Source organism: Dendropsophus ebraccatus, chromosome 1 (assembly GCF_027789765.1).
Source record: "Dendropsophus ebraccatus isolate aDenEbr1 chromosome 1, aDenEbr1.pat, whole genome shotgun sequence".
Classification (NCBI taxonomy): domain Eukaryota; kingdom Metazoa; phylum Chordata; class Amphibia; order Anura; family Hylidae; genus Dendropsophus; species Dendropsophus ebraccatus.
Window position 1 is genome coordinate 69370835 of NC_091454.1, and position 26156 is coordinate 69396990.

The following is a 26156-nucleotide window of genomic DNA, read 5'->3' on the forward strand; positions in this document are numbered from 1 at the left end:
AATCAGCAAAAATATTAAGGGCAGCAGAACTTTTTTTTTTAAATGTAGACAGCGGCGTTTTTCAGCGGACATTTTCCTGTCCTACTTGATTGCCAGATGGAGAACAGTGGTCAGCCTGTATGGTAGCTACGCCACTGAATGTAGACCAGTATTAGAAGCTGGGGATTTAAAAAAACCCAAAACATTATTTATTATTTTATATAGATTTTTTTTATTGTTTTAGAGGTCTGCCGTCTGCTGATGCCATTTGTTAATGCATGCATTTTATGATCCATTTTATGTTGTAGAATATGAAAGATGTTTTGTTTTTTTTTGGCAGAGAGAAGACAAGGAGTTTGACAGTCTTGCCGATAGATTTTATAGACTGGTATCTCTGGTTAGTCAAATGGAAGAAAATGTTGTGTTCTATGTGAAGAATGTGGAGGTAATAGAAACATAGAAACAGACCACATGATCCATCTATTTTGCTCTTATTTTATTTGATTACATATAGAGCATTTTTACCTTGTATAGTCTTCCTACCAGCTATCAATTTATACTCATTGACAAAAAATAATGCAACAACATGGAAATGCCAGATTGCAGCAAAGCTCTACATGCTTTCATGACATAATGGCAGAGAGTGGTCTTCTGATTACACACTATGGGGACATAGATAGTAGCTTAGGGAGTCCACACTCTACTTTACGCTCTACATGCACCCCTTGACCAACTTCCTGAGGAAAATAAACGTAACCCATTGCTCTCCCGGACTATAAAGGCCTGTCAGGCCGTCCGTAGGCTTTCAGACCTACCCTACACATAGTGCGTATATATCTCCGCATCAAAACTACATAATGGGACGAATTCCATCTGCATGCCATAGATGTCAGGCCTCAAATGCCAACCTATACCATTGTTTGGGGGATGGTGCTAAGATCCAGGTCTTCTGAAAACAAATTGAAGATTTTCCCCTGTACTAATCTGTTAAACTACGTACCTTTACCCCCGAATGGGCCATCTTCGGCCATGCTCCCCCACCCAACAATATATATATATATATATATATATATATATATATATATATATATACACATACACACACACAATCCTTGCTGCATAATAATCAAGCCATGTAATAGATTCTTTATGTGAGTGCCAATCTAGCAGATTGATGCTCGCTTATTAGGAATATTGGGCACTTAAAAGTAGCAATAAATGTCACTGAAAACAATTTCTTCAGCTATAGTAAGCAAGCATCTTTATTTTTGGACGTACATTTTTCCTGTACTCTCACTTCCCATGCCTTTATATGACCACTCATTACTTGTCCTTTATCTGAAGTTATAGCTCTATTTTCTTACTATTTTCACAGGAATATTTTCTTATCCAGCCTGAGACATATCCATTCGAGTACCTGCAAGGTTCAATCCATCCATTAAATGGCTACACATTGGAGCTCTGCAACAGTATCTTCCCGACATTTGTAAGTAATTTGTAAGGCTCAGAAATCCAGTCGGCTGGCAGCAAACTGCTACTCAAAACCAATAGTAAAGTATGTAGAAACCCCTTTTCCACAAGGATAAGGGCTCACATGTACTCATTTTACAGACTTAGGGTCCTATTACACGGAACGATAATCGGCTGAATCGGCCCTACCCGCCCGATTATCGTTCCGTGTAATAAACACAACGATCAGCCGATGATCAATATATATAGGCTTGGACCTATAACTGTTGGGCACCAATCGCTACATGTCTACCAAATCGGCACTCGTTTACAGTTATTATCGGGCACCCATCGGCCCGTGTAATAGTACCCTTACCCATCTATCTGCCTAGCCATTCAACTTTCCTATCTGACATCTTCTAATACTGTTATTACTGCATGCACTTCACCAATTAGGCTAGGGATTCGTACCCTGTTGTTTGGTAACTACATTTAGACTTTTCTGTTCTGTTATGCAGCCATTTTTGTAAAAGTGACAAGATCATTAGTCGTTACTTCTGATTTAACTCTCAAAAACATGTTATTTTCTTTGTCGACCTTTTTTTTTTTTTTATAATAAAATGATTATTTTTTTTAGAAGGTAATTTAAAAGGCGTCAACAATATGGCTGCACTTCCTATTTTTTGCAAAATGGCCACCAAAACAAAATAGAAAATGTCAATGTCTCTGTTAATAAAAGAAATGAAATTACCAAACTGGTAATTTACTATTAAATGACAGCTCTTAGGTTTGGATCCCCTAGCACTATTGCACTCACATTGCAGGGACACATCATTTCTTGGATATGTACATGGTTATCTATAGGTTAACTTTCTTCTTTTCACTTTGATCTTTATAAACTTATATCACCTGCTACTTGCAGAAAAGAAGACTACAAATAATGGTCCTGCAGCCTCTTAGTAACCTTTCAGAATGTTTAAAGGGACCAAACAACCTGATCCGAAAGAGAATGGATAAGCTTTTAGACTATGAGAACCTGGAGGAGAAGCACAGTGAAACTGGAAAGATGACATGGGAAGAAGAGGACATTCAAAACAACTATAAGACCATTCATTCCATGCTACTATCGGAGCTGCCTCGCTGCATTTTGCTGTCATATCAGTTACTTCATAATATTTTCCTCAGTTTCATTGCTGTGCAGAAAGATTTAGCTGTTCAGGGATGTTTTGCAGCAGAAGAGCATTCCTCCCAGGTAAAACAAACACAAAATATATAGTTTTACATTTTCATTATTTACACACTTAGAAGTAGGGCTGTGCATCTGTTTATCAATGAAATTGTAGTCTAAGGGCCCTATTACACGGGCCGATATTAAAGGAGCAAGGAAGCGTCGACCTGTCAGGTCAGCGCTCATTTGCTCCTTGTTCCTGCTCGCTGCCGGTACTATTACATCCACTGACATTGAAAGGGGAGGAGCAGGGGGAGGGGGGGAAGGGGGCTGCCTGGACAATCTTTAGATAGCAGCGGTCTGCTGCCGCCACTCCTATAGGCATTGTTTTCTTTCAACGTGTTGAAAGACAACAATCAGCCAACATCGTGCATGGCAACTGATCATTGCCTTTTAACACTATCTATTATACCTATTACAAATGCGGCCAATAATGGCTTGGTGTAGTAGGGCCTTAAGGAAGAACATCGTTCAGGCTCTAAGATCAAGAGTAATATTTGAAGTCCAACATAGACTGCAAATAAATGGGTTGTATAGGTAGACTTGAAACCACTAAAGCCAGTGTTTCTCCTTCAGGTTATACTAGTCAGGTTGTGCATTACATGGTCCATTAATTTCAGTGGGTGCTATGAATCGTTACATTTCCTATGCAGCAAAATGAAGATTTGCTAGTCGATTTCTCTTATGAATTGAGTTAAAAGATTATGGAAAGTGAGGGAAGAAAGAAAAAAGATAGAGGAATGAGAAGGATGGTAAAAGATTGGGAATAAGAGAACAAGGTACGGAAGACCAAGAAAGAGGAAGGAAGGGAAGGGTGTGGTGGCGAGAAAGGTAAGAAGGGTTGGAAGGAGGAGGGAAGGATGAGGGGGACAGAGGGAACAAAGAAAGATGGGACAGAAAAGAAGCAAGTCAGGAGTTAGGGTCCTGTTACACCAAACAATTATCGGCCATACACCATCCGTTCCAGCCAATAATAGTTTCATGTAATAGCACATGTTGAAAGGTGACAATCAGCAGACATGCATGATGTCAGCTGATCATTGTTTTTCATCATGTTCTAAAATCCCTGATCATGGTAGCGACGGTCTGCTGTCCGTCGCTTCGTGTAATAGGAGCAGCCGTTTTCTTCTGTGGGACACTGGGTTGATTTGAAGATCGTCCAGGCAGCCTCTCCCACAGGCTGTGTATTGAGCTGTTTAATAGGGCTTCTAGAAATGGTAGAAGAAATGGTGGATGGCAGAGAAGGGAAAATGAAGGGGAGTGGGAGGAAGAGGAAATTAAATCAAAAATAGTAGTTAAATACTAAAAACTAAAATTATCAACAAATATTATAAAGATAATAAAAGGTCTTTTGTGTTTTTCGTTTTAAGATATTCTACATTTTTGTTTGTGCATAGGATTTATTTATTGACCCAGCCACCATTTTGACCATTTATGTAATCCTTTATACAGACTTAAAAAACACTCAAATATGTTTTAGGGCTTGTTGTCAAGATGACTTGACATTAGTGATGATACAATCTGTTGGTGTCTGCACCTATATACACTCTGTGACACCCCCTTTACACTGTGGAAGCAGTAGTGAACTTAGATATGGCTTGTGTAAGAAATACAGAAATCAGAAAATATAGTACTGATCCCAATAAAATAGTGCTGAGGGGTCTGTATGCAACACCTAATGTCCCCTTTGTGCCAGCAGCCAATCACCACAGTGTGCTGCTAAAATCGTGGTAGCTGCACTGCAAGTCCCATCCAGCAGTCTGTAGTAATACAATTTAAAAACAATTTGAAGCTCTTACAAGGGCTGTTTGGTTGTTTTGCTAGTATTCCCTGCCTACTGAAACGCTAATTCCCTCCCTAGTGCTCTCCCTGACCAGCAGCAGCTCTGTCCCTAATCTCTTCCAGCATACTCGAACGAGTACCAAGCTCGGACGAGCATGTTTGCTCATCACTACTTGACATGCTTTGTATGGTAAAATTTTTAACAAATTGTACATATCTAATCTTTTTTTCAGTGAAATTAAATCTTGATGTTTCCATGCTAAGGAGTCCAGTAAGTGATACTATCATTGAGTGACACTGTACACTGGACTCCTTAACACAGAATGATCAGGGATTTTACATTATACTGAATCTTTTCCTATATATTTATCAATCTGCTTAGCTCTTCTTGTTCTATAACATGATGTTGATAGAGTACATGGCATTCTCTTGATGACAAGTTCCCTTTAGGGTGCATTCACACATACAGGATCCACTGCAGATCTGCAGCAGATTCAATGGTGCAGATATGATGCAGTGTTCAGTTATTTAGATCAAATCTGCTGCGGATCTGCGGCAGATCCGCACCATCAAATCCGCTGAGATACGGTATGTGTGAAGCTACCCTAAAGTATTTAAAGCCCTAAACAATTAAAAGTGCACATGCTGTATATAATGAATTAGAATATTGTTTTATAGATGCAGTGCAGTACAGCCCCCGAGCCCCAATTTAGGAAATGGGTTGAAGACTGCATCCGTCTTTCGATTTTACAGCTGAGTGAATTCAGAAATAAATTTGATGAGCAATTGCCAGTCCCAATACCACAGGTAAGCTCTAATGTTATTGGCCTCAAATACATTTTCCCTGTCCGTTGCATATGATTTTTTTATTATGTACCCTGGGGTAGGTGTCAAACATTACTAGATTCTGTCCACAGCTGGAGGACAGAAACAAGCTCCATTAACTGTGAAATGCGGGCACTGAACAGCTGGTTGGTGACGCTGTCGGGTGTTGGCACCCCACAAATCAATGACTAATCGGTGACTGTGCATAGCTCATCAGTCTAGTTTGGCCTGAAAACCTCTTTAATAGAGCAGTAAATATTGTACTTAATTTCAATGTATTCTTTCACCTTTATTAGGAGCACATTCCAGTCATCGAACGTCAAGCACAGCAACTACTGAAACAATATGGTCCTCAAAAGGTCTACCAAGTGATGAGCGCTGTGAAGGGTACCCGTGAAATGGAACTCACACTCAAACGCGGTGATGTGGTGGCCGTCATCCAGTTTGCAGATACCAAAGGAAATAAGAACAGATGGCTTGTTGACACTGGAGGTACAATATAAAGATAGATTGTACAGTGAATCTGTAGTTCTTCATCCTGTTTATTAATGTTTAACCCCTTGTGAACCTGCCTAATTTTTTCCTTGAGGAACCGTCACATTTTTCCAATGCTGCATTTGCCATAACCTTTTCTTTAATCTTTTAATGTAGCTGTATTAGGGCTTGTTCTTTGTGAGATGAGTTATATTTTTAATGGCACTATTTTGGTCTAATAATAATAATCATCAAAAGGAGAAACAGCGACCGGCACTACTCTAGTACTGGAAAAAATCCCAGCATGAAACCGAATAGGGTTTTGCTAGCATATATGGTGGTGCTCACTTTTCTTGAACAGGCAGAAATATAATGTATGCAAAAAGTAAAAATATAGAGGGCACTCACCAATAAAATGTCTTTACTTTACGAGCCTGATGAGGACACCAGAGCTTCTCAATCAGATGCGGCCGCGCTGATTTGAGAAGCTCTGGCGTCCTCATCATGTTTGTCCTGCACTTGTACTTCACAAAGATGTAAAAGAAGATTTGATAAAGTAAAGAAAATTTATTGTTGAGTGCCCTCTATATTTTCTACTATTTTGGGGAACTTGCAATTTATGCAATAGCTTTTATTAATGCCTTTTAAGGGTATGTTGATGCTACCTTAAAAGGCGTTTTTTCCCCCCACCTTTTACTATACATTAAAAATAACATTACCTGTGATTTGTTAGCTTTACAAAGTGCATCAGAAAAGCATACAGAAAGCTTTATTGTGGTTGTGTTTGTTGTCCATGTTCCACATAAAGCACTTTTGCTACATTGGCGGGTATTTATTCACATATAGCTAGGCTCTTTATGTCATGTACTGGAGGAGCAGTACATACAATAACTATGATCGTAGGCAGACAGTCTGTCCCTGTTGAGGCCATAAACTTTTTTTATGGTCTTTATACAGTATATGCTTGATGTGTAGCACTTCAAAAGATGAAGATCTTCTACAAGTATAAAATATCCAAATAGTTTTGTAGGATAATATTGATTATTGACAATATGTAAGGATAATAGCATTCATAGGCTATGTTTTCACACCATGGAAATGACCGCCTTTTTAATTGGCCGGCCGTCATTTAACAACAAATTAGGGTAGTTATTCGTACAATAACAGCGGTCATTTTAACAGTGTGTGAACATAGCCATAAGTGATTAGTTAATCTGCCACCAGAGGCCACTTAATGGCAGTATACTATTGAAGTTGTGCTAACAATAGCACCTAAACTTCAGATATATCTCACTCACCTTATGGCTATGTTCACATACGGTAGAAGTGATGGCCGTCTTTTTGGGATGGCCATTATTTTGTTAGCAAATGAAGGCCATTTTTTCTCTATTTACAACTCATACTAGGTATTTTTACCAACATTACTATAAAGACTGAGGGACCAAGTCAGGCCCATTGTCTGTATTGTCCTGATTTGTGAACAAGTATATTCACTGTGCTGACATTTGGGCACTATTGTTAGCATATCTTTAGTAATATACTGCCACCAAGTGGTCTCTGGTGGCAGATTAAATAAATTATGGATGCCACTATTCTTGTACAGTGTCAATGTATACTGTATATCTAAAACTTATCTATCTGTATAGAAGGTCTTCATGCTTTGAAGTACTGTACATCAAGCATATATGCATACCAATAAAAAAAAATATGACAAATAACATGACCACAGAGCATGTGTTTAAATCTCTTGGATATTTTTTCTAAAAAACAACTGCTAAAAATCAATGAGTGACACAGCATCCTAAGGGCCAGTTCACACAGAGTAAAATCGTCAGAATCAAAACAAAGGAACAATAAAAACAAATCCTCTATGTGCACTTCTCTTATGTTTCTTGATATTGCTGCTATTGAACTCCACTGCAGAATCAATGGGACAGCTCTACATGTCAATTCTTTGAGCAGAAAGCAGCAGAAGCTGAGGCGCCTGAGTTGTCCCACTGAAACAGACAGCAAGCGGGATTCCACCGATTGTACTCTGTGTGAACTGGCCCTAACAATCATTGTAATATGATGAGTACCATAGAGTAAATAAAAGTTTGTGTGTGTGGGTGGGGGGGAGGGGGACTTCTCAATGTCAGTAATATCAAGAAACATAAAAGAAGTCCACATAGAGGATATGTTTTTATTGTTTCTTTACTCTGATACCCATTTATTTTGAGACATAATAAAAGTTTTTTTTATTACAGTAGTTGGTAAAAATGGGATAGAAAATGTCTATGGGAGACTCAAATATGCCTTGTTGATACAGACCCTCCAACTATTTAGGGCAATATTGTTGAGACCAAGTCCACTATTGCTCTGCCCCTTTTTGATAAATCTCCCTTGTTGTCTCTGTATTACACAGGAACTTACCCTTTACTGAAACTGTAGCCTCTGTTCCCACTGTATATGAAACTAAAAAGACAAATCTTTGTTGTAAAGGCTATGGACAACTTTAAAAAACATGTGATACAAAAACACTTTCTCCATAGGTCTTTAAAAAAAGGCTAATAACAAACCCGTCAGACAGTTGCTTCTCTGATGGACCTTAGTGGTAACAGACGCTGAAGAACACAAACTAAACATTTTTTTAATAAGGACCTCTTTAAAATGTGTCTTTTCACCTTATTAAGTGCACTAATAAAAAAAAATGTCTATGTAAAGATATCCATAGCCATAAGGCATTACACTTTGCATAAATATTCTGAGATTATTAAAATATTATTCACCTTCACAATGTATGATTCCTTAAGGTAAATTATTGTTCCTGTCATAAACATCTATGACATAGTTAAAATAAACTCGGTCAAACCTGAACATTCTCACTATAGAGGAAATGAAAAGTTGTACCTTTATATTTGTCCCATCATTAATCCTCACGTGACAGCTCTTTTCATGTGTATTTTTATAGTGCTGTTAATAGACACCTAACTCCAATAGATACCTGTCAGATGACACAAAGAGCTCACACAAGAGAAGGTCAAGCAGATCTGGCATTAGTCTTTGATTTATAAGCCAATGATTTCAATAAAGGTCAGCACATGGACTATGTGTGACAAGAGTGTCACAGGGGCTCTCTGCCATTTCTACTGTCATTTTTCATGGTCCATTTCGACAGTCCACAAAGTAGTGTTTTTTGTTCTTGGGTAGATAAATTATAAAGTATCAACACAAAATAGAAAATATTTATGCTTAATATGTCACTTTCTTATGAATAGGTATGTGGTCATAAATATGAACACTCAATCTGTTTACTATTGAAATCTATAACCTTATCAATACTCAAAAGAATTATTCTACCAGAGACAACCCATTTCAGGAAGCAACAATAAATTGATGATCGCTGCAAAACAGCTACAAATGGCTACATGGCTCTAGTAGAAAAATGAAAACATAAGGGCTTCCACAGGGCAAGGTAGAAAAAAGGAAATCCCACAAATGAAAATTGGAATACTCCATAAATGGTTAATACATAATATTTCCCCTATATAATAATTTCCTTTATGAAAAAGGGACACAAAAAATGGTACTGCCCCCCCCCCCTACCTATATCAAGCTACTAACATAAAAATCACATCTTATTAAATCTCTGTGTGTTAGGCTTTCTGCAGACACATATTTTGCATGGCTTTTCTTTGGGCTGAAAAACACCAGAAAAAAAACTGCCAGCAGCTTTTACTGTATCTCAACTTTTTTCACTGTTTTTATTTTCACTTTAGTGTGTAATAGTATTGGCTTTTTAAATTTTGTATTATAACCCCTGTGTTTTTTATGTGATTTTAAGATTTCTATTGAAGAATTGGGGGGGGGGGGGGGGGCGGAGGGAGTAGAAAAAATAACAATATGGATTGAGTCTAAAAACTCCATTATGCCATTAAGAAAAATACTGTTTGGATTTGACTTTTCATTATTTCATATTGACTTCAAGCTTTTCACAAAACCCCGGCTTATAGAAAAAGCAACAAACATTTTTGCATTACATAGTGAGAAGCAAATCTAACCTGTTAGTGACAGCCCATACACGTTTTTACAACAGTCATTAAGGGGCTTTACTTCATACAGTATTACAGCACTGGCAAAATGCAAACAAAGTTAGGATAGTGTACGCCTTATCAGACTGGGCTCTATGTCCAGGTAATCCAAAAGCAATAGAAGGAGACATCACTTGAAAGTGAAAAAATCTGTGGCTTTATTTACACCTCTGCGACGTTTCAGCTATAAACAGTAGACTTTCTCAAGCCGCTTGAGAAAGGCTACTGTGTATAGCAAAAAAGTCGCAGGGGTGTGAATAAAGCCACAGATTTTTTTTACTTTCAAGTGCTGTCTCAAGGGGCTTTATACTAGGACGCTGCCTTATTAAAGCAGCAGCCTGGCGCAGGTCTTCCATGTCTGGATTGCTCACTGGAACTCGGCTGCCAGGCTCCCACACTAACTCCCAGGATCGAGAATCGCAAGTTTAGTAAAACATTAAATATTTAAAAATATATGTATTTATTTTTTATATAAAAAGTGTTCCTGTTGTGACAAACTATTAAAACCTAAAAAGCTGTATAAATGTGGTGTCGCTGTAATCGTACTGACTAAAATGTTGAGGGTGAATGCTGGAAATGTAGAATGCTAAAAGACTAATTTCACATTTCCCCACCCAAAATATAATAACATTTAATCAGTAAGTTATATAAACCCTAAAGTGGTACCCAAAAAGTCCAACTTGTCCCTTGCTACATGGATTAAAAAAAAGTAAAAGAATGCAACAATGAAAAAAATTAAGAAAACAGTTTTGGGACTGAGGCCCAAATTGGCCTGGTTACTAAGGAATTTAAAACATTAGAGATTTCAAATCCACATGTACTATGAAAAGTCAAGATGTGTATAGTCCTTAGGGTGCCTTCACACATACCGACTCGCAGCAAAAAACTCGCTGCGAGTTTCTCTAGAGCCGAGGTCCTGGAAGGCCCCTATCACTACATACAAGCAGTGGTCTGAAAGACCGCTGCGTGTATGTAATGCAGCCGCCCCCTTAACCCCTTCGGCTCTCGCACCGCTGTCTCCATACATTACCTGGCTCTGGCTGCACGGGGTCCCGGCGTCTTGCTCTGCCGCCCAGCCAATCAGTGTGTTGCCCAGCCGCAGCCACTGATTGGCTGGGCGGCAGAGCAGGACCCCCGGAACCCCGTGAAGCCAGAGCCAGGTAATGTATGGAGACAGCGGTGCGGGAGCCGAAGGGGTTAAGCGGGCGGCTGCATTACATACACGCAGCGGTCTTTCAGACCACTGCTTGTATGTAGTGATAGGGGCCTTCCAGGACCTTGGCTCGTCGCAGAAACTCGCAGCAAGTTTTTTGCTGCGAGTCTGTATGTGTGAAGGCACCCTAAAAGAGGAATCTTGGTCCGATATAAAAACACTGACAGGTGAAGTGAGTGACAGAGGTTATCTGGTGTCAAGGAGATTTGTAAGTCAACAAGTGATAAAGTTTTGAGATTGATTTGTTGAAAGCAGGAAAATGGAAAGTGTAGGGATCTGAATGACCTTGATAAAGGCTAAAAGTAGAGATGAGCGTATTAACAGTAAGACACTAAGGCATTTCCCAAATGACTGGTGTTGTGTGTTCCTAGTATGGGTGACATCTAATATAAGTGGTCGAAAGAATGACAGATGCTAAATGTATGACAGGATTGTGGCACTCAGGGTTCATTGATAGTTTCTATATATCCCCCTATTGCAGAAATAGAATGGAGCAATGGAAGAAGGTGGTCTGATTGCATGAATCATGTGGATGGTCAGGTCTGTCTTTTTCCAAGGATGCTCTTTGGAAGGACGACAGGGTAGTAGTGTATTACTCTCGACAGTGTTCTGCTGGGAAACTTTGGGCCCTGGCATTCACCGATCTGTACTTTGATGTGGACGAATCCCAGTTCATAATTCTCCTGCCACACTGTAAAAAATAATTCTATTGGATGTCTTATATTTCGAACCTTTCTTACAAAACTTTTCTTTTTATTCATTTTCTTTTCTTCTGTTTTTTATTTATTTATTTTTTTAACAGGATTAAGGGGATATGTTCCCTGCAGCAAACTACAGCTATACCAAGCCACACAAAGTCCAACACATTTGCAAAGTCCAACACATACCTACAGTTCCCCAGGGACAATGAAGACTTTGGAAACAAGGAGACATTCTAGTACAACCCAAGCGTGCCCATATCCAACTTTCCTACAGCCACAGGATGTTAGTACAGCATTCCAGGTAAACTGAATAAACACAACAGTCTAATATACAATATTTCCTACAGATATATTCCTACGTACCTTTCATCCTATGTTTGTGTATGCTTTTTCAATTAAAATAAAATGTAAAGAGATCAGGTGGAAATTGTGGCTACCTTAAAGGGGAACTATCAGCAGGTTCATGCAAATGAATCCCCTGCTGATATCCCCCTGCTGTTGCCTACCTGATGTTTGCGCCGCTGTGCTTCTTCTTTCTGGTGGTCCCTCCATTTTGTGCTATTTGATTAAGAGCAAATATGTAAATGTGCTTGTTTGACGTACTGGGGGTATTTCTCTGCCCCACAGAGCACCCCTTCAGCCCGCCTTCTGCCTCCTTTAGGGATGCCTTGCCTGTGCATATTCATACATGCATAATCAGGCTGGCCTTTGAAGAACTTCCTGACTTTCCTAAAGGGTGGGTCCAATGATGAGCTTTAGAACTATGGCGAGCATGTGGGGCCACCTCATTAAACGGTGTTCAGACCCCCCCACGATCTCTAAAACAAGCTGACAGAAGCACACATAAGCTGGTATGACTGGGGAAGACAGGGAAGTTGGAAGTGTACCCTGCACCCCACCCACTGACCCTGCCTACTTGCCATAATCAACCCTAGGCAGCCGCGGACAACTGGGCAACCGTCGCTATTTTAGGTACAGTAGCACAATGAAGGCAGACACAAATAGACTAACAAGTAGCCGGTCACACGGTCCAAGGTCACAACTACTGGGCAGCAAAGGTACAAAAATGAGATCCAAAGATTAGTCAATAAGAACGCCAAAAGCTCAGGGCAGACAGAAAACTAGGATAGTCAAAGAGCAGATACAGTTGTCAGAAAGGCAGGAATACACACAGAGACTAACAAAGGATGCTTAGCTAGCTAGAAGACTAGGCTTAATAGCCAGCAGGGGATTAATACCCTGGAGATTTATAGGAGGTCAGGTGTCAGATTGGAGATCCCCCTGACCTCCAACCACAGACATCTGATAAAAAAAAAAACATACAAAACATATTGACTGGCAGAAATCACCAAAGCAACAAAGTTAAAGCGACTCTGTACCCACAATCTGCCCCCCCACCCCCTCCGCCCAAACCATTTGTACCGTCAGATAGTTGCTTTTAATCCATAATCTGTCCTGGGGTACATTTGGCAAGTTATGCAGTTATGGTCCTAAAAATAACTTTTAAACTTGCAGCGCCATGTCAAATTGGCGTGGCCTAGAGTACCCATGCCCTAGGCTTGCACCGCCTCTCTGTCCCTCCTTCCCACCCTCTTCACCATTAGGAATGCCCCTTGGCAGGATTTCTCCTATATCATTTGTCTGAACAATGCATATGTGCAGTGTTCAGACAAGTGATTAATAGGATAAATTCTGCCTTGGGCATTCCTGATGATGAGGAGGGCCCCCCCCCAAACCACTTGCACCTTCAGATAGCTGGTTTTAATCCAAGATCTGTCCTGGGGTCCGTTTGGCAGGTGATGCAGTTATTCTCTTAAAAAACAACTTTTAAACCTACAGCCTACGGGTGTGGCTTAGAATATCTGTGGCCTAACTTTGCACCACCCCTCCGTCCCTCCTCCCCACCCTCTTCATCATTAGGAATGCCACTGGAACCTTTTCTCCATGCTGAACATTTGCACAGGTGTCTTAACGATCCAGCCCATGTGGCGGGCTAAACAGGTGGGGAATAGGAGGCAATCTGCCTGGAGCATTCCTAATGATGAGGAGGGCGGGAAGGAGGGACAGAGAGGGTGTGCCAGCCTAATGCATACGCAATCTATGCCACTCCTGTAGGGCATGGGGCTGCCAGTTTAAAAGTTGTTTTTTATACCAATAACTGCATCACCTGCAAAACGGACCGCAGGACAGTTCTTGGATTAAAAGAAGCTATCCGAAGGTACAAGTGGTTTGCGGGGGTCAGATTGTGAGTACAGAGTCACTTTAAGATGAGCAAAAGAAACACAAAATTAGCACAATAATACTGCCAAAAGTGCACTCTCGGTCAGGCTTTATGATTCGAGGACCGCAACAGGCTCTTAACAGGTACAGTCCTTACAAAGGCACTTCTTTTCCCACCATCTCTCTTCAGGAAACGATCTCCATAGACTTACAATGTAGCCCATTATTTGCAGTTTAAGGCTATGTTCACACTTAGTATGAGACCGGCTGTTCAATGACCGGCTGGGTCACGGAATGGCTGGTCTCAGAAAAGATCATTCTGGCCGGTACTGCAGTACTGTCCGGATGATCTTTAGGGCCACAGAGTCCTGATGCGGGCACATACGTGTGTGCCCCGCATAAGAACTCCCCACTGCACACTATGGAGCATGCGGCCAGAGCCACTCGCTCCATAGTGTGCACTGACAGGGTTTTCTGTGGCTGCTATTCAATGAATAGCGCAGCAGAAAACTGACATGTCAGTTTTCTACGGTGCGGCTAGGGATCCCGGCCGGAGTGTATACCTTGTGTATACACTCTGGCCGGGATTTCCTCGGCCTGCAGCACAACGTACGTTCCGTACCAATCACGGCCGTAGCAACAAGATCTTGCATGCACAATACCATTCCTTTCAGCAAAGAGCATCAGATCCCTCTTCTGGAGATTGCTGGGGGTCCCAGTGGTCAATCTTTTTCGATTAGTTAATTATTCCCTTTACTGAGGATAGGGAATTTGTGGGACAACCCCTTTAACTATCATTAATGATTCAATCTATGCCACAGTTCCTAGAATCTAAAGATTGGTGACCAATGGGAAATTCTTTTGTTGCTCAGAACACTTATCATCTTTGTTCCAAACATATTCTTTTTTTAGTTTATATGATCTAAGAAAAAATACATATGGGGCAATGTAATATTTTGCAGGTCTCTATTTTTACTTTTTGTATGCTCTAAGCCAGACCCCAAGGATGACCAACAGGTAATTATTTCAGGATATCCCATGCATAGAAAACCTGTGGTATACCAAATGCTCTGACTATAATTATAGCAACTACTAAGGAAATCCTCAAAACATGACCTGGTGGTAAGTCCTGGAGTTGGGGAATCCTACTGTATTCCAGTGACTTACTTAGAAACAATGGGAATCTATAGCATAGATTGAAATGAGCCTCCCATTATGTCTGATTTTGCCTCCAAGGAAAGTTCAGCCTACTGTTTAGTTCCCTTTACTTCCCATGGCCCCAAGATTAAAGGGGTTATCCAGCGCTACTAAAACATTCCCACTTTCTTCCAGAGACAACCCCACTCTTGTCTCCAGCTTGGGCTGGGTTTTGCTGCTCAGTTCCATTGAAGTGAATGGAGCTTAAAGGGGTTATGCAGCACTACAAAAACATGGCCACTTCTCCCTCTCTCTTGTCTCCAGATTGGGAATTCAAACTCAGTTCCATTGAAGTAAATGGAGCTTAATTGCACACCTGAACTGGAGACAAGAGAGGGGGAAAAGTAGCCATGTTTTTGTAGCACTGGATAACCCCTTTAATTGCAAACTGTACCTGACCTGGAGACAAGAGTCGTGTTGTCTCTGAAAGAAAGTGGCCATGTTTTTGTAGCACTGAATAACCCCTTTAATATCCCTTTATTTAGTAACAAAGCAGTTCCCCTAGGGAGAGGGGTCCAGCACAGTTTCTAAGCTGTAAGCAAAAGGTACAGGGCAAAATTGTGACTTGGTTTAAGAGCATTGCTTTGGTTTAAGAGCTCCCTGTACTGGGTGGGAGAGCGAATTATGGAGGGGCATGGTCTGCATAGGGTGGTCTGCAGCACTGTACTCTGACCCAGGAAGTCTCTCTCACCTTCCAAATCATAGCAGATTTACTTCAGGCTGGGGCTTACATCAGGGGACAGGACTGTGGAGGCAATCTCTTCGTTGCTGTAACTCCTCTCTCCCTGGACAGAGAGTGCTGCATTATGTGCACACATATGTCCTGCTCATTCCTTCATGCTCCTTGCAGTCTGTCAGTCCTGATTGGTCCATGCTGAACACACACCCCTTCCCCATCACTGTCATGTGACCACACAGACCTTTGACAGCAGCCCTGCTTCTCTATTCTAGCCTGTTGTACTACGCTCCTGCATTATGGGGATCTGCAGTTTCATCCTGTATCTATAAACTGCTGCTGTTTTTCAGGTTTATGCACTCACTATACATTATACTTCACATGCTGATTGCTATACTGTATAGTAACTTATAACATGACATATTCAGCTGTTTCTAAATGTTTGTTTAATCTGTTTTACATGTTATTCAGAATATAAAATCATTATTTTTGGGGTGTGGAACCATTTGTCTGCATTTCAATGATTTCATATGGAACAATTTGCTTTGGTTTAAGAGTGGATTTGGATTTCAAGCACGGTCCTGGAACGAATTATGCTCGTAATCCAAGGCACCACTGTATGTCCAATCGTCAATTATTGCAAATGTTTCCAATGTCACATGTGAAATTTAACACACTGGTATTATACCATCCAAACTGATTCTGGTGAACATATGTGTAATATTGTCAGTGCACAAGCCTAAAGGACAGAAATGGCTGCACATTGCACCCATGGTTGATTCGAAAGCTTGTTCAGCTACATTAAAAACCAACATCAGAAGTTAGTATATAATTTGATCAAATCATATTGCCTCATGTATCACGTGCAGGTCTTCGATACACATGAGTCCCTAACCAAACAACACTGTGCCAGTCAGCGAAGGTTAACCCCGCAAAGCATGCGCAAGCAGGGAAGGGGGGCCACGGAATGGCCATGCAACCCCAATGTCACAGGACCAAACCCCAAGGGTGCCGCCGGCGGAGAAAGCGGCCACTAAGCAACACAATATTGTCATTGCAACTGTGTATTGTCCATGTGTTCTTCTATGGTGGATCACTAATCTAGTATACTGCACCAGTAATTGGAGTTCATCCATCAATTTTTTTTATTTTTATTTATGCTCTTGTGATCTATAGCAGTTTATGCTCCTGTTCTTTCAGTCCAATGGGGTAATCCACCACCTTTTCCACTACAAGCCATACATTTTGGAAAGCTTTAGAACCTGTTTTGCTTATCTATAGACTATAGACTAAATTTTACTTTGTTTATTCTGAGTACTGACTGCTAATGTTTTATTTCCAGATTGTTGCAGGGTATTCATTCACAGCTCGCAGCCAGTATGAAGTCAGTATAAGAGAGGGGGAGCCAGTGATTGTTCTGGAGCCACATGACAAGAATGGAAGCCCATTGTGGAGCTTGGTGGAAGTGAGTGGACAAAGGGGCTATGTACCTTCCAGCTACCTACTGAAAGTACCCGTGCAAGAACTCTCCCGGAGGACTTCATTAGGAAATTATACATAACTGAGCTATTCTAATGATACTAGAAGTTAATCCTTATATATATCACTGGCGCATTTTGTCTTATATGGATGAAGCTGGTTTGGTTTGAAATAAAACAACAGCTTTTATAAAGACTTTCTTATACCTGATAAGCTCTAACCAAACACATAAAATACTGTCTGCACTATGCAATATAATATTTTGTATCATGAAGTATTCAAGAAACTCATTTACTTCTACTGTGAATAGTTGGACTCTCTCTACACATATCTTACTATATTATACTTAATAAAATAGAATAAGGAAGTTTTTACACCAGGAGGAATCGTTACCTTAAGGCTATGTTCCCACAATGTGTTTTCCTCTCCATTTTTTTAAAGAAAAAATGACATCCGTCAATGTGGCCACCCATCAGTGCAATAACAGCTGCTGGTACGTTATTCTAGTTCAGGTGGACTAATTGGCCTTTGAGTGTCTTTAATTGAAAAGCCCATTGAAGTTAATAGTAAAAACGATGAAAGGACGGTGAACAAAAAAAAATTGTATGAATAACCAAAAAATAACGTCCGGTGTTTGCAAAACATGTTTGAAAACAATTGCCATGATTAGTATTTTGACGTCCATGCAGACAACGTCCATCATTTAACACACTGTGTGCATTGGACGTCCGTCATTCCATTTACTTCAATGCATTGCATTAAAGTCAATTAAATTGCGGCAAAAAGGGACACCTTTTTAAATAGAAAAAGTGGGCGCCTTTCTCTGTTTTTTAAATGAAGTGTGAACATAGCCTATGGCTACTTGCAGATGTAATACAATGTACTAATCAAATAAATCCTTTACCAGATCTTATGTCTGTATAGATATTACAGCAGTTTGTTCATATTGTCAAATTGAACTATGACCAGACCATATGGTTATAGAGTCTAATGTGCACATACATTGGGCACTCAAACCTTTTCCGTCTCAGGCTCCTAGTCCAAGTTACGGTGTCGGGCTGGACTACCACTCAGCAGTGCTTAGCTCACAAAAGTATGATAAAGTCCAAACAATAGAGATACAGAAGCAGCACTTAATGATCAATTAAAAGGATCCTTTATTTCAGGTCAGGCACAGATGAACAAACACAGTCATGTCAAACTCTGGCCCGCGGGCCAAATCTGGCCCTCAGTGCCATTATTTTTGGCCCACCTAGGAAATCAATTGATTTCCTAGAGCTGGCCCGCTGATAGGTCATCGCAACAGATTATAATATGGGCGGTCTTCTGGACTGCCCATACTATAATCTGTTGCAATGTGCGCTGGGAACCTGTTACCCATGGATGGCTCCCGAACCCACCCGACCCCTGGATATGGCCCCTATACTTACGCCATCCTGCCGGTCCCGCTCCTGATGCTGATCCTGCTTAGGAGATACGACCGCCCACTCATCTGCGCGGACGGCTGTTTCTCCACGGCGGCATTGGCATCAGATACGGGACCGGCAGGATAGTGTAAGTATAGGGGCCATATCCAGGGGGTAGGGTGGGTTTGGAAGCTGTCCAGGGTGACAGGTTCAGGCCGCAGGCAGATCCATGTCCTCCCCCTCCTCTCCTCCTGGCATGTGAGTCAAAGCTCTGTGCAGGAGATACAGTAAAGGTTTGAGCAACAGCACGTGAGGGCCCTTACAGGCTCTGGCTATTGTATGCAGGCTCTGGCTACAGCATGGGGACTAATATGGGAGGCTGGCTACTTCATGAGGACTATTATGGGAGGCTGGCTACTTCATGGGGCACTATTGTGGGAGGCTTGCTACTATATGGGGAACTATTGTGGGAGGCTGGCTACTATGTGGGGCATTATTGTGGGAGGTTGGATACTAAATGAGGCACTATTGTAGGATGTGGCTACTATATTGGGCACTATTGTGGGGAGCTGACTACTATATGGGCCACTATTGGGAGGGCTGGCTACTATATAAGGCTCTATTGTGGGGGTCTGGCTGCTATATGGGCCACTATTGGGAGGGCTGGATACTATATGGGTCTCTATTGTGGGGGCTGGCTACTATATGGGACTCTACTGTGGGGGCTGGCTACTATATGGGACATTATTGTGGGGGCTGGCTACTATATATGAGACTCTATTGTTGGGGCTGGCTACTATATCGGACTCTATTGTGGGGGCTGGCTACTATAAGGGACTCTATTGTGGGGGGATGGCTACTATATGGGACACTATAACTATGTGAGGCACCATATGGGAAACCATTTGGGGGGGCTGAGTTCTATATGGGGCACCATTGTGGGGATTTATCATATTATTTATCGTAGTGCAAAGTGCTTGGTGACGCACAACGCTCTGACAGTACCAGGAACGCTGCACGCCGCTCTGAAAGTTCCAGATAAGCTGCTTGTGTGCTTCGATGAATATCAAGGTTGCCCCGCAAGTTTGTCCAAGTTTTTAATTTTGGCCCACTGTCTATTTGAGTTTGACACCCCTGAACAAACAGATGCATTACAACAGAAAGAGCAACGTCCATTTCGCATTACTGCACTTTGTCTGGCTCAATGACTGAACCTTAAGACTGAAGCCCAAGAATGACCTCACTGCTTGCAACCAATCACATTTCACCTCTAATTTTTCAAAGAATGTGTTTTTGTTTTTTGCCCCCTTAAACCACCAATTTTGCACCTCAACAAACAATTTTTGCCATCTGTCAGTTCACATGTACTGTAGTTAATTATACAGTTATAATTATAACACGTAAAACTAAAGAAACAAGCAAACATGGATGTTTATGTTACAGTAGCCGCATCACTGTGAAAAAATTCCTTCCCGACTCCATAATGGCAATCAGAATAATCCCCAGATCAACGTGACCCCTGAAATAGGAATAAGGGACAGAATTTAGAAAATGTAGAACTCCAATGACATGTAGTACGCCTTGAAGCGATCCAGTATGCAGAGGACAGGGAGATCAGGACAGATGTCACACTGGAAAATGATGTCCTTCCTGATCCCCCTGTTACCTGGAAAATGTTGTCCTGGTGTGATACGGGGTCCTTCATATCCAGAAGCGCTGGGTCCATTTCATGGCTGCTAAATATTAGGGCCCTATTACTGCTTCTGATATATTTGGATCGTGCCGCAAGCTACAGTAGCTCGGGCAGCGAGGGACCGGAAGAGGGGGTGCTGGTATAAAAGTTATCCCTGTACGGGTGGTAACCTTTATCCAGCAGTGGGAAGATCAGTTCCTGAATGATTTTCCCACTAACACGAAGGATGGGGGGGCATTCTGGGGGCTGGATTTGGGTGTCCCTGAGGTACTCTCACAGAATTTGGAGAATTTCACTCCATACTGTGATCTCTTATTGGGACGGTACTGGCGGAAAAAACGTGTCTGGGGGGCAGCGTACGCTACGCTACCCCCAGACACGTCACTGGATGATGAGGATGAGGATGAATGGAGGGAAAAAGAATCCCCCCCATTCATCCTCACTGGCTGTTTCGGTGTCGGAGGCAATAATAACGTATGCGTCCGACGCCGAAAACACCCTGGGAGCCATCTTTATACGGGGATTGGTATATGGGGTATGTAAATGTGTAATGTAGTGTAGTGTAAAACTTTATTTCATGTAGTGTGGTGTAATGTAGTGTTTTTTATGTTTTTTTGACAGTAAGAAAAAATATCCCTACGCCAAGAAAGGAGCTGCTGATAAATGCCGCACTTATGTGCGGCACTTATCAGCAGACAGTGGCGGTAGGATATACGGGGGAAAAATGCCCCTACGCCAAAAAGGAGGAGTTGCTGATCAGCGGCGTTAGGGTGCATAAAAAGGAAAAAAATAATAATTTTTTTTTGGGGGGGGAAACTTTTTAACCCAAAGCAACTGATCAGTGAATAATATTCACTGATCAGCCGCTAGGGGGCAGTAGAGCAACGCTTCCGAAGACTTCCGAGGCACGCCGAACCCGAAGAGACAAACATTTCCGAAGATTTCCGAAGTTAGACGACGCTGAACCCGACGAAACCCGGAAGCGACGCGACAAAGAGAAGAGGACACCGTCGATCGTCGCTCCGGACGCCCAGATCAGGTGAGTACAGCACCAATCGCCATTGCTTTCCGGGTCACCGGGTCACCGATGACCCGGAAAGCTGAATTTAGCTGCTATATGCTGATCTGCAGCATATAGCAGCGTTCGTCGGCACGGGGGGGGGGGGGGGTTAATAACCCCCTGTGCCGACAAGCAGGGATGGCCTGCTATACATCATAGCAGGCCATCTTCCCCGATCGCTGTGTGTGAACACACAGCGATCGGGGAAACATCGGGCGTAAGTGTACGCCCGTTTGCGTTAAAGCCCACCCTGCGGGGGCGTACACTTAACCCGATGTCGTTAAGGGGTTAAAGGAGAACTCCAGCAAAAACAAAGAATACAGTGTCTGCAGGGGATGGCGGGAATATAATAAATAATGTATTCTTACTGGTCCCTGTGCCCCCTTAGCGCCAAGTCAACAGGCTCCTGGACCCCTGAAGGATACCATTTTCTTTAAGCTTCCTAGTACGTCAGGTTTCAAGGGGAAAATTACCCACTCAGCAAAACAGTGACTGCAGCTGTGTCCCGCCCCAGTCACTGGGCTGTTGCGAGGGCACAGGGACTGGTAAGTGTACATACAACATATATCTAACTATTACTGTAAACATATATCTAACAATTACTGTAAACATATATCAAACCATTTTTAGAAAACCAGGACAAAATAAATAAAAGGCCTCTTCAAATCAAATGTAAAGAATGTTTGAAGCCAAAGCATTTATTGTCTTATGGTGATATTAACCCTTTAGGGACCAAGCCTATTTGGACCTTAATGACCAGGCTCCTTTTTCAAAATCTGACCTGTCTCACTTTATGCGCTTATAGCTCAGTGATGCTTTAACGTATGCTAGCGATTCTAAGATTGTTTTTTCCTAAAATATGGTACTTTATGTTAGTGGACAAATTTGGTCACTCTCTTTTGTGTTTTTTGTGAAAAACATCAAAATATCATGAAAAATTAGAAAAATTTGCAATTTACGAACTTTGAAATTCTTTGCTTCTAAAAAAAGAAAGTCATATCACATAAATTAGCTAGTAAGTCACATTATCAATATGTCCTCTTTATTCTGGCTTCATTTCGTAAACATATTTCACTTTTTTAGGGTGTTACGGGGCTTAAAAGTGTATCAGCAAATTATGAAATTTTCACAAAATTTCCAAAACTGATTTTTTTTTTAGGGACGGGCAATCTGGGGAGGCGACGGGCAATCTGGGGAGGCGACGGGCAATCTGGGGAGGTGACAGGCAATCTGGGGAGGTTGCGAGCAATCTGGGGTGGTGACAGGCAATTTGGGGTAGCTACAGGCAGTCTGTGGCAATCTGTGGTGGTTACAGTCTGTCTGCGATGGTTACGGGCTGTCTGCAATGGTTACGGGCTGTCTGCGATGGTTACGAGCTGTCTGCGATGGTTACAGGCTGTCTGCGATGGTTACAGGCTGTCTGGGAGGTTACGGGCAATCTGGGGGGTTGCGGGCAATCTGGGTGGTTACGGGCAATCTGGGGAGGTGATGGGCAATCTGGGGTGGTGATGGGCAATCTGAGGTGGTGACGGGTAATCTGGGGTGGTTACGAATAATCTGGGGTGGTTTCACTGCGAGAAGAGATGAAAGCATTCAGCTGCGCTGGCAATATCTGTTATCGGTGGCCGCCGTTATACTGTTAATAACGGCGATCGCCGGTGAGGGGACTGGCCGGGACTGAGCCCACACTCTGCCCATTACCGGCGCCGCTGCATTATTCTGTGCCATCGCCATAAAGAGCTGATGGCAGCAGAATACAGCCCATTAGTGATCGCCGTAAAAATCCGTATCGGTGCTCACTAATAACATAATACATGTATTCTCTGGGTCACTACGGTTACGGTGATACCACATTTGTATAGTTTTTTTAACTATTATCACTTTGGCGCAATGGAAACTATCTTCCTAGCAAAAACCCGCAAAAACTGTGGCCGCTTTGCAAGATCCATAGCGTTCTTATCTTTTGCATGACAGAGCTGGTTTGGGGCTTATTTTTTGCGGGAAGATCTGTAGTTTCTATTGATACCAAGTTTTATATGTATATGACTTTTTGATCTCTTTTATGACGTAAATTCTAAAGTGGATTGATAAAATACAGCTATTCTGGTAGTGTTTTTTTTTTTTGTGTCGTGCGATTTAATTACGGATGTAACGATACCAAATATGTATAGGATTTGTGTTTTTGATCACTTTTATGTCACGTTTTATTGGGTATAGGAAATGTAATGCATCTTCATTATTGGGGGGGGGCTGGGGGGGCTGTGTTGTGTTTGGTGCACTTTTTTTCACTTTTTTTTACTTTTACACTAGTGTACATTACTGTACACTAGTGTAAAATACTTAGATCACTGATAAAATACATTGCAGTACCTAATGTACTGCAATGTATTGTATCATGCATGTCAGCATGAGGCATCTCCATGGTGACCCCGGGGACCTTCATTAGGACCCGGGATCACCATGGAGACATCGGAGGACCAGACGGCGCCGCGGGACATCGCGATCACATAAGTGACCCATGGTGCCGTCCGGGATCCACCGGGACCCGTTAGATGCCGCTGTCATGGTTTGACAGCGGCATTTAACGGGTTAAACAGCCCGGAGCAGAGAATCCTCTGCTCCGGGCAGTTACCGGAGGGTGTCAGCCGGGCGGTAATTTATTCCGATGCGCCCGCCGTTAAAAGGCGTACGCATCAGAATAAAGCCCATTAGTGGCCGCCGTGAAAAGGCAGCATGGCGGTCACTAAGGGGTTAAGTTAAAGGGGACGCACAGGATTAATGCCGTGGCCCAGGGCACTGGTTGTAGGTGTTGTGTGCAGCTGGTGGGCTCTGGTGTTTTGGGGCAACTTGTCACAGTGAATAACTTGAATAAACTTTAGTGCAATACACAGTATAACAAAGGAAATGTCTCACAGGTGCTTAGTGCAAATAAAAGTACAATAATACTTTAGATACTTGAAATAGGCTTGAGAAAGTAGAAGAAGGAAAGACTTGTGTGCGAAGGTACTAAAGGGGCCGGGTAGGAGCCCTTGTTTAATTAGTAACAGTACTCTGTCGGGATGTCGGTTAAATATAATACTTGAACAAAGAATCCTCGTACATATGTTTAGTTATCTTTGTATCTGGCTGCCTTATGCCTGCACTAGTTCGGAGACCGCCAAGTGAGGTAGTACAAGTCCCAGGTCTCTGTCTCTGGGTGGATCTGACTAGTGAAAATTACCCCAACTAGTTGAGCATAGTGTCAGTGTGGTGTAGACCCCCGGTGTGGAGGTACAACCGGTCACTTGCCAGATGGTTAAGCGTGACGCCAGTCCTGTGGTATTTGGCCGAGATATAGCCTTGCCCGGTGGTAGGTTGTCATGACGTCAGTGCCGGTTGCGCACACAAGTATGGCGGCACATCTGCTTTTAGTTTAATGGGCTGACTGCACCTTATTCCCCTGTGGTCAGTGACCTGCTTGGCTATTGCGGGGTCCCTTGGGTACTTATCATGGTGGTCTGGAGTGGAGTAGTGACCGACCCAGACTATTGGCACTGCCACCCACAAAAAGAAGTAGGCAACAGATAATACAGCTTTGCCTTGATACAATACTTTACACTTGATAAGTTACTTAATACTTCGGAATCCTGATCTGTACTGAGAGTAGAAGGAGTGATACAGTCGTGCTGACTGAGTTGCGTCATGAGAGGTGAAAGAGAGGATCAGAGGAGTAGAGAGGAGGATGTTGAGAGAGTCCCCACTTCTAGGGTTTAGCACAGCATACTGGCTGTTAGTCTTTCACTGAACTGGATCAGAACTGCACTAGGTCCCTAGGTCAGAGAGAGAGAGAAAACACAGTTAGGCTAACATAAGAAAACATACTGCAGCTGTGCTTAGGAGAGTGAGACACCTAGTGGCTGAAGTGAAAATCACAGCTGACAGCACTTTGTGTGACACTTGAGGGAGTTACTTTAACTTGGTGGTATAAAGACTTAGGAAGCCATTTTAGTGGGACACTACATTTAAACACTCTGCTTTCTTCCAGAAACACTGCCACACCTTTTCATAGGTTGTGTCTGGTATAGCAACTCAGCACCGTAGGTCAGAAACATGGACAGAGATCCTGTACAACCTGTACATCCTGTACAACCCCTTGAATACACGGCTATTTATTAAATACTTTGCGTTGTATCTGAAATGGCCTCATTCGATGAGTCTTATTTTATATTGTCTCTTTCTAATCACAAAGAAATCCAGTGACAAGACACAATAAACATGGTATTATTACTTAGAAAGTCAATTGTGCCTGGTAAACTGTAGACATTTCTGCTGCATGAAGGTTACTGGATTAGAGTCAGCAAACAAAAACATCTGTCTGCATTGAGGTATTCCTCGTGAGTGTTTGAAATGTTCTTGTTTGCTATATTTATTAGGTACACCATGCTAGTAACGGGTGGTCTTCTGCTGCTGTAGCCCATCTGCCTCAAAGTTGGAGGTACTGTGCGTTCAGAGATGCTCTTCTGTCTATCTTGGTTGTAACGGTTGGCTATTTGAGTCACTGTTGCCTTTCTATCAGCTCGAACCAGTCTGCCCATTCTCCTCTGACCTCTGGCATCAACAAGGCATTTCTGCCCACAGAACTGCCGCTCACTGGATGTTTTTTCTTTTTCGGACCATTCTCTGTAAACCCTAGAGATGGTTGTGCGTGAAAATCCCAGTAGATCA

At 42.2% G+C, this 26156-nt stretch overlaps 1 protein-coding gene across 2 annotated transcripts in view; it reads left to right on the forward strand.

The window, feature by feature from the left end:
• Window positions 1–18206, forward strand: part of ARHGEF37 (Rho guanine nucleotide exchange factor 37) — a 53506-nt gene extending 35300 nt beyond the window's left edge. For both annotated transcript variants that reach the window (XM_069972390.1, XM_069972396.1), the window contains exons 9-15: window positions 320–424; window positions 1355–1465; window positions 2351–2680; window positions 5117–5245; window positions 5560–5755; window positions 11823–12022; window positions 17157–18206. In XM_069972390.1, the coding sequence (XP_069828491.1) occupies window positions 320–424; window positions 1355–1465; window positions 2351–2680; window positions 5117–5245; window positions 5560–5755; window positions 11823–12022; window positions 17157–17375 (1290 nt within the window). In that variant the 3' untranslated portion in view covers window positions 17376–18206. The remainder of the gene's footprint in view (window positions 1–319; window positions 425–1354; window positions 1466–2350; window positions 2681–5116; window positions 5246–5559; window positions 5756–11822; window positions 12023–17156) is intronic.
• Window positions 18207–26156: the final 7950 nt, after the last annotated feature.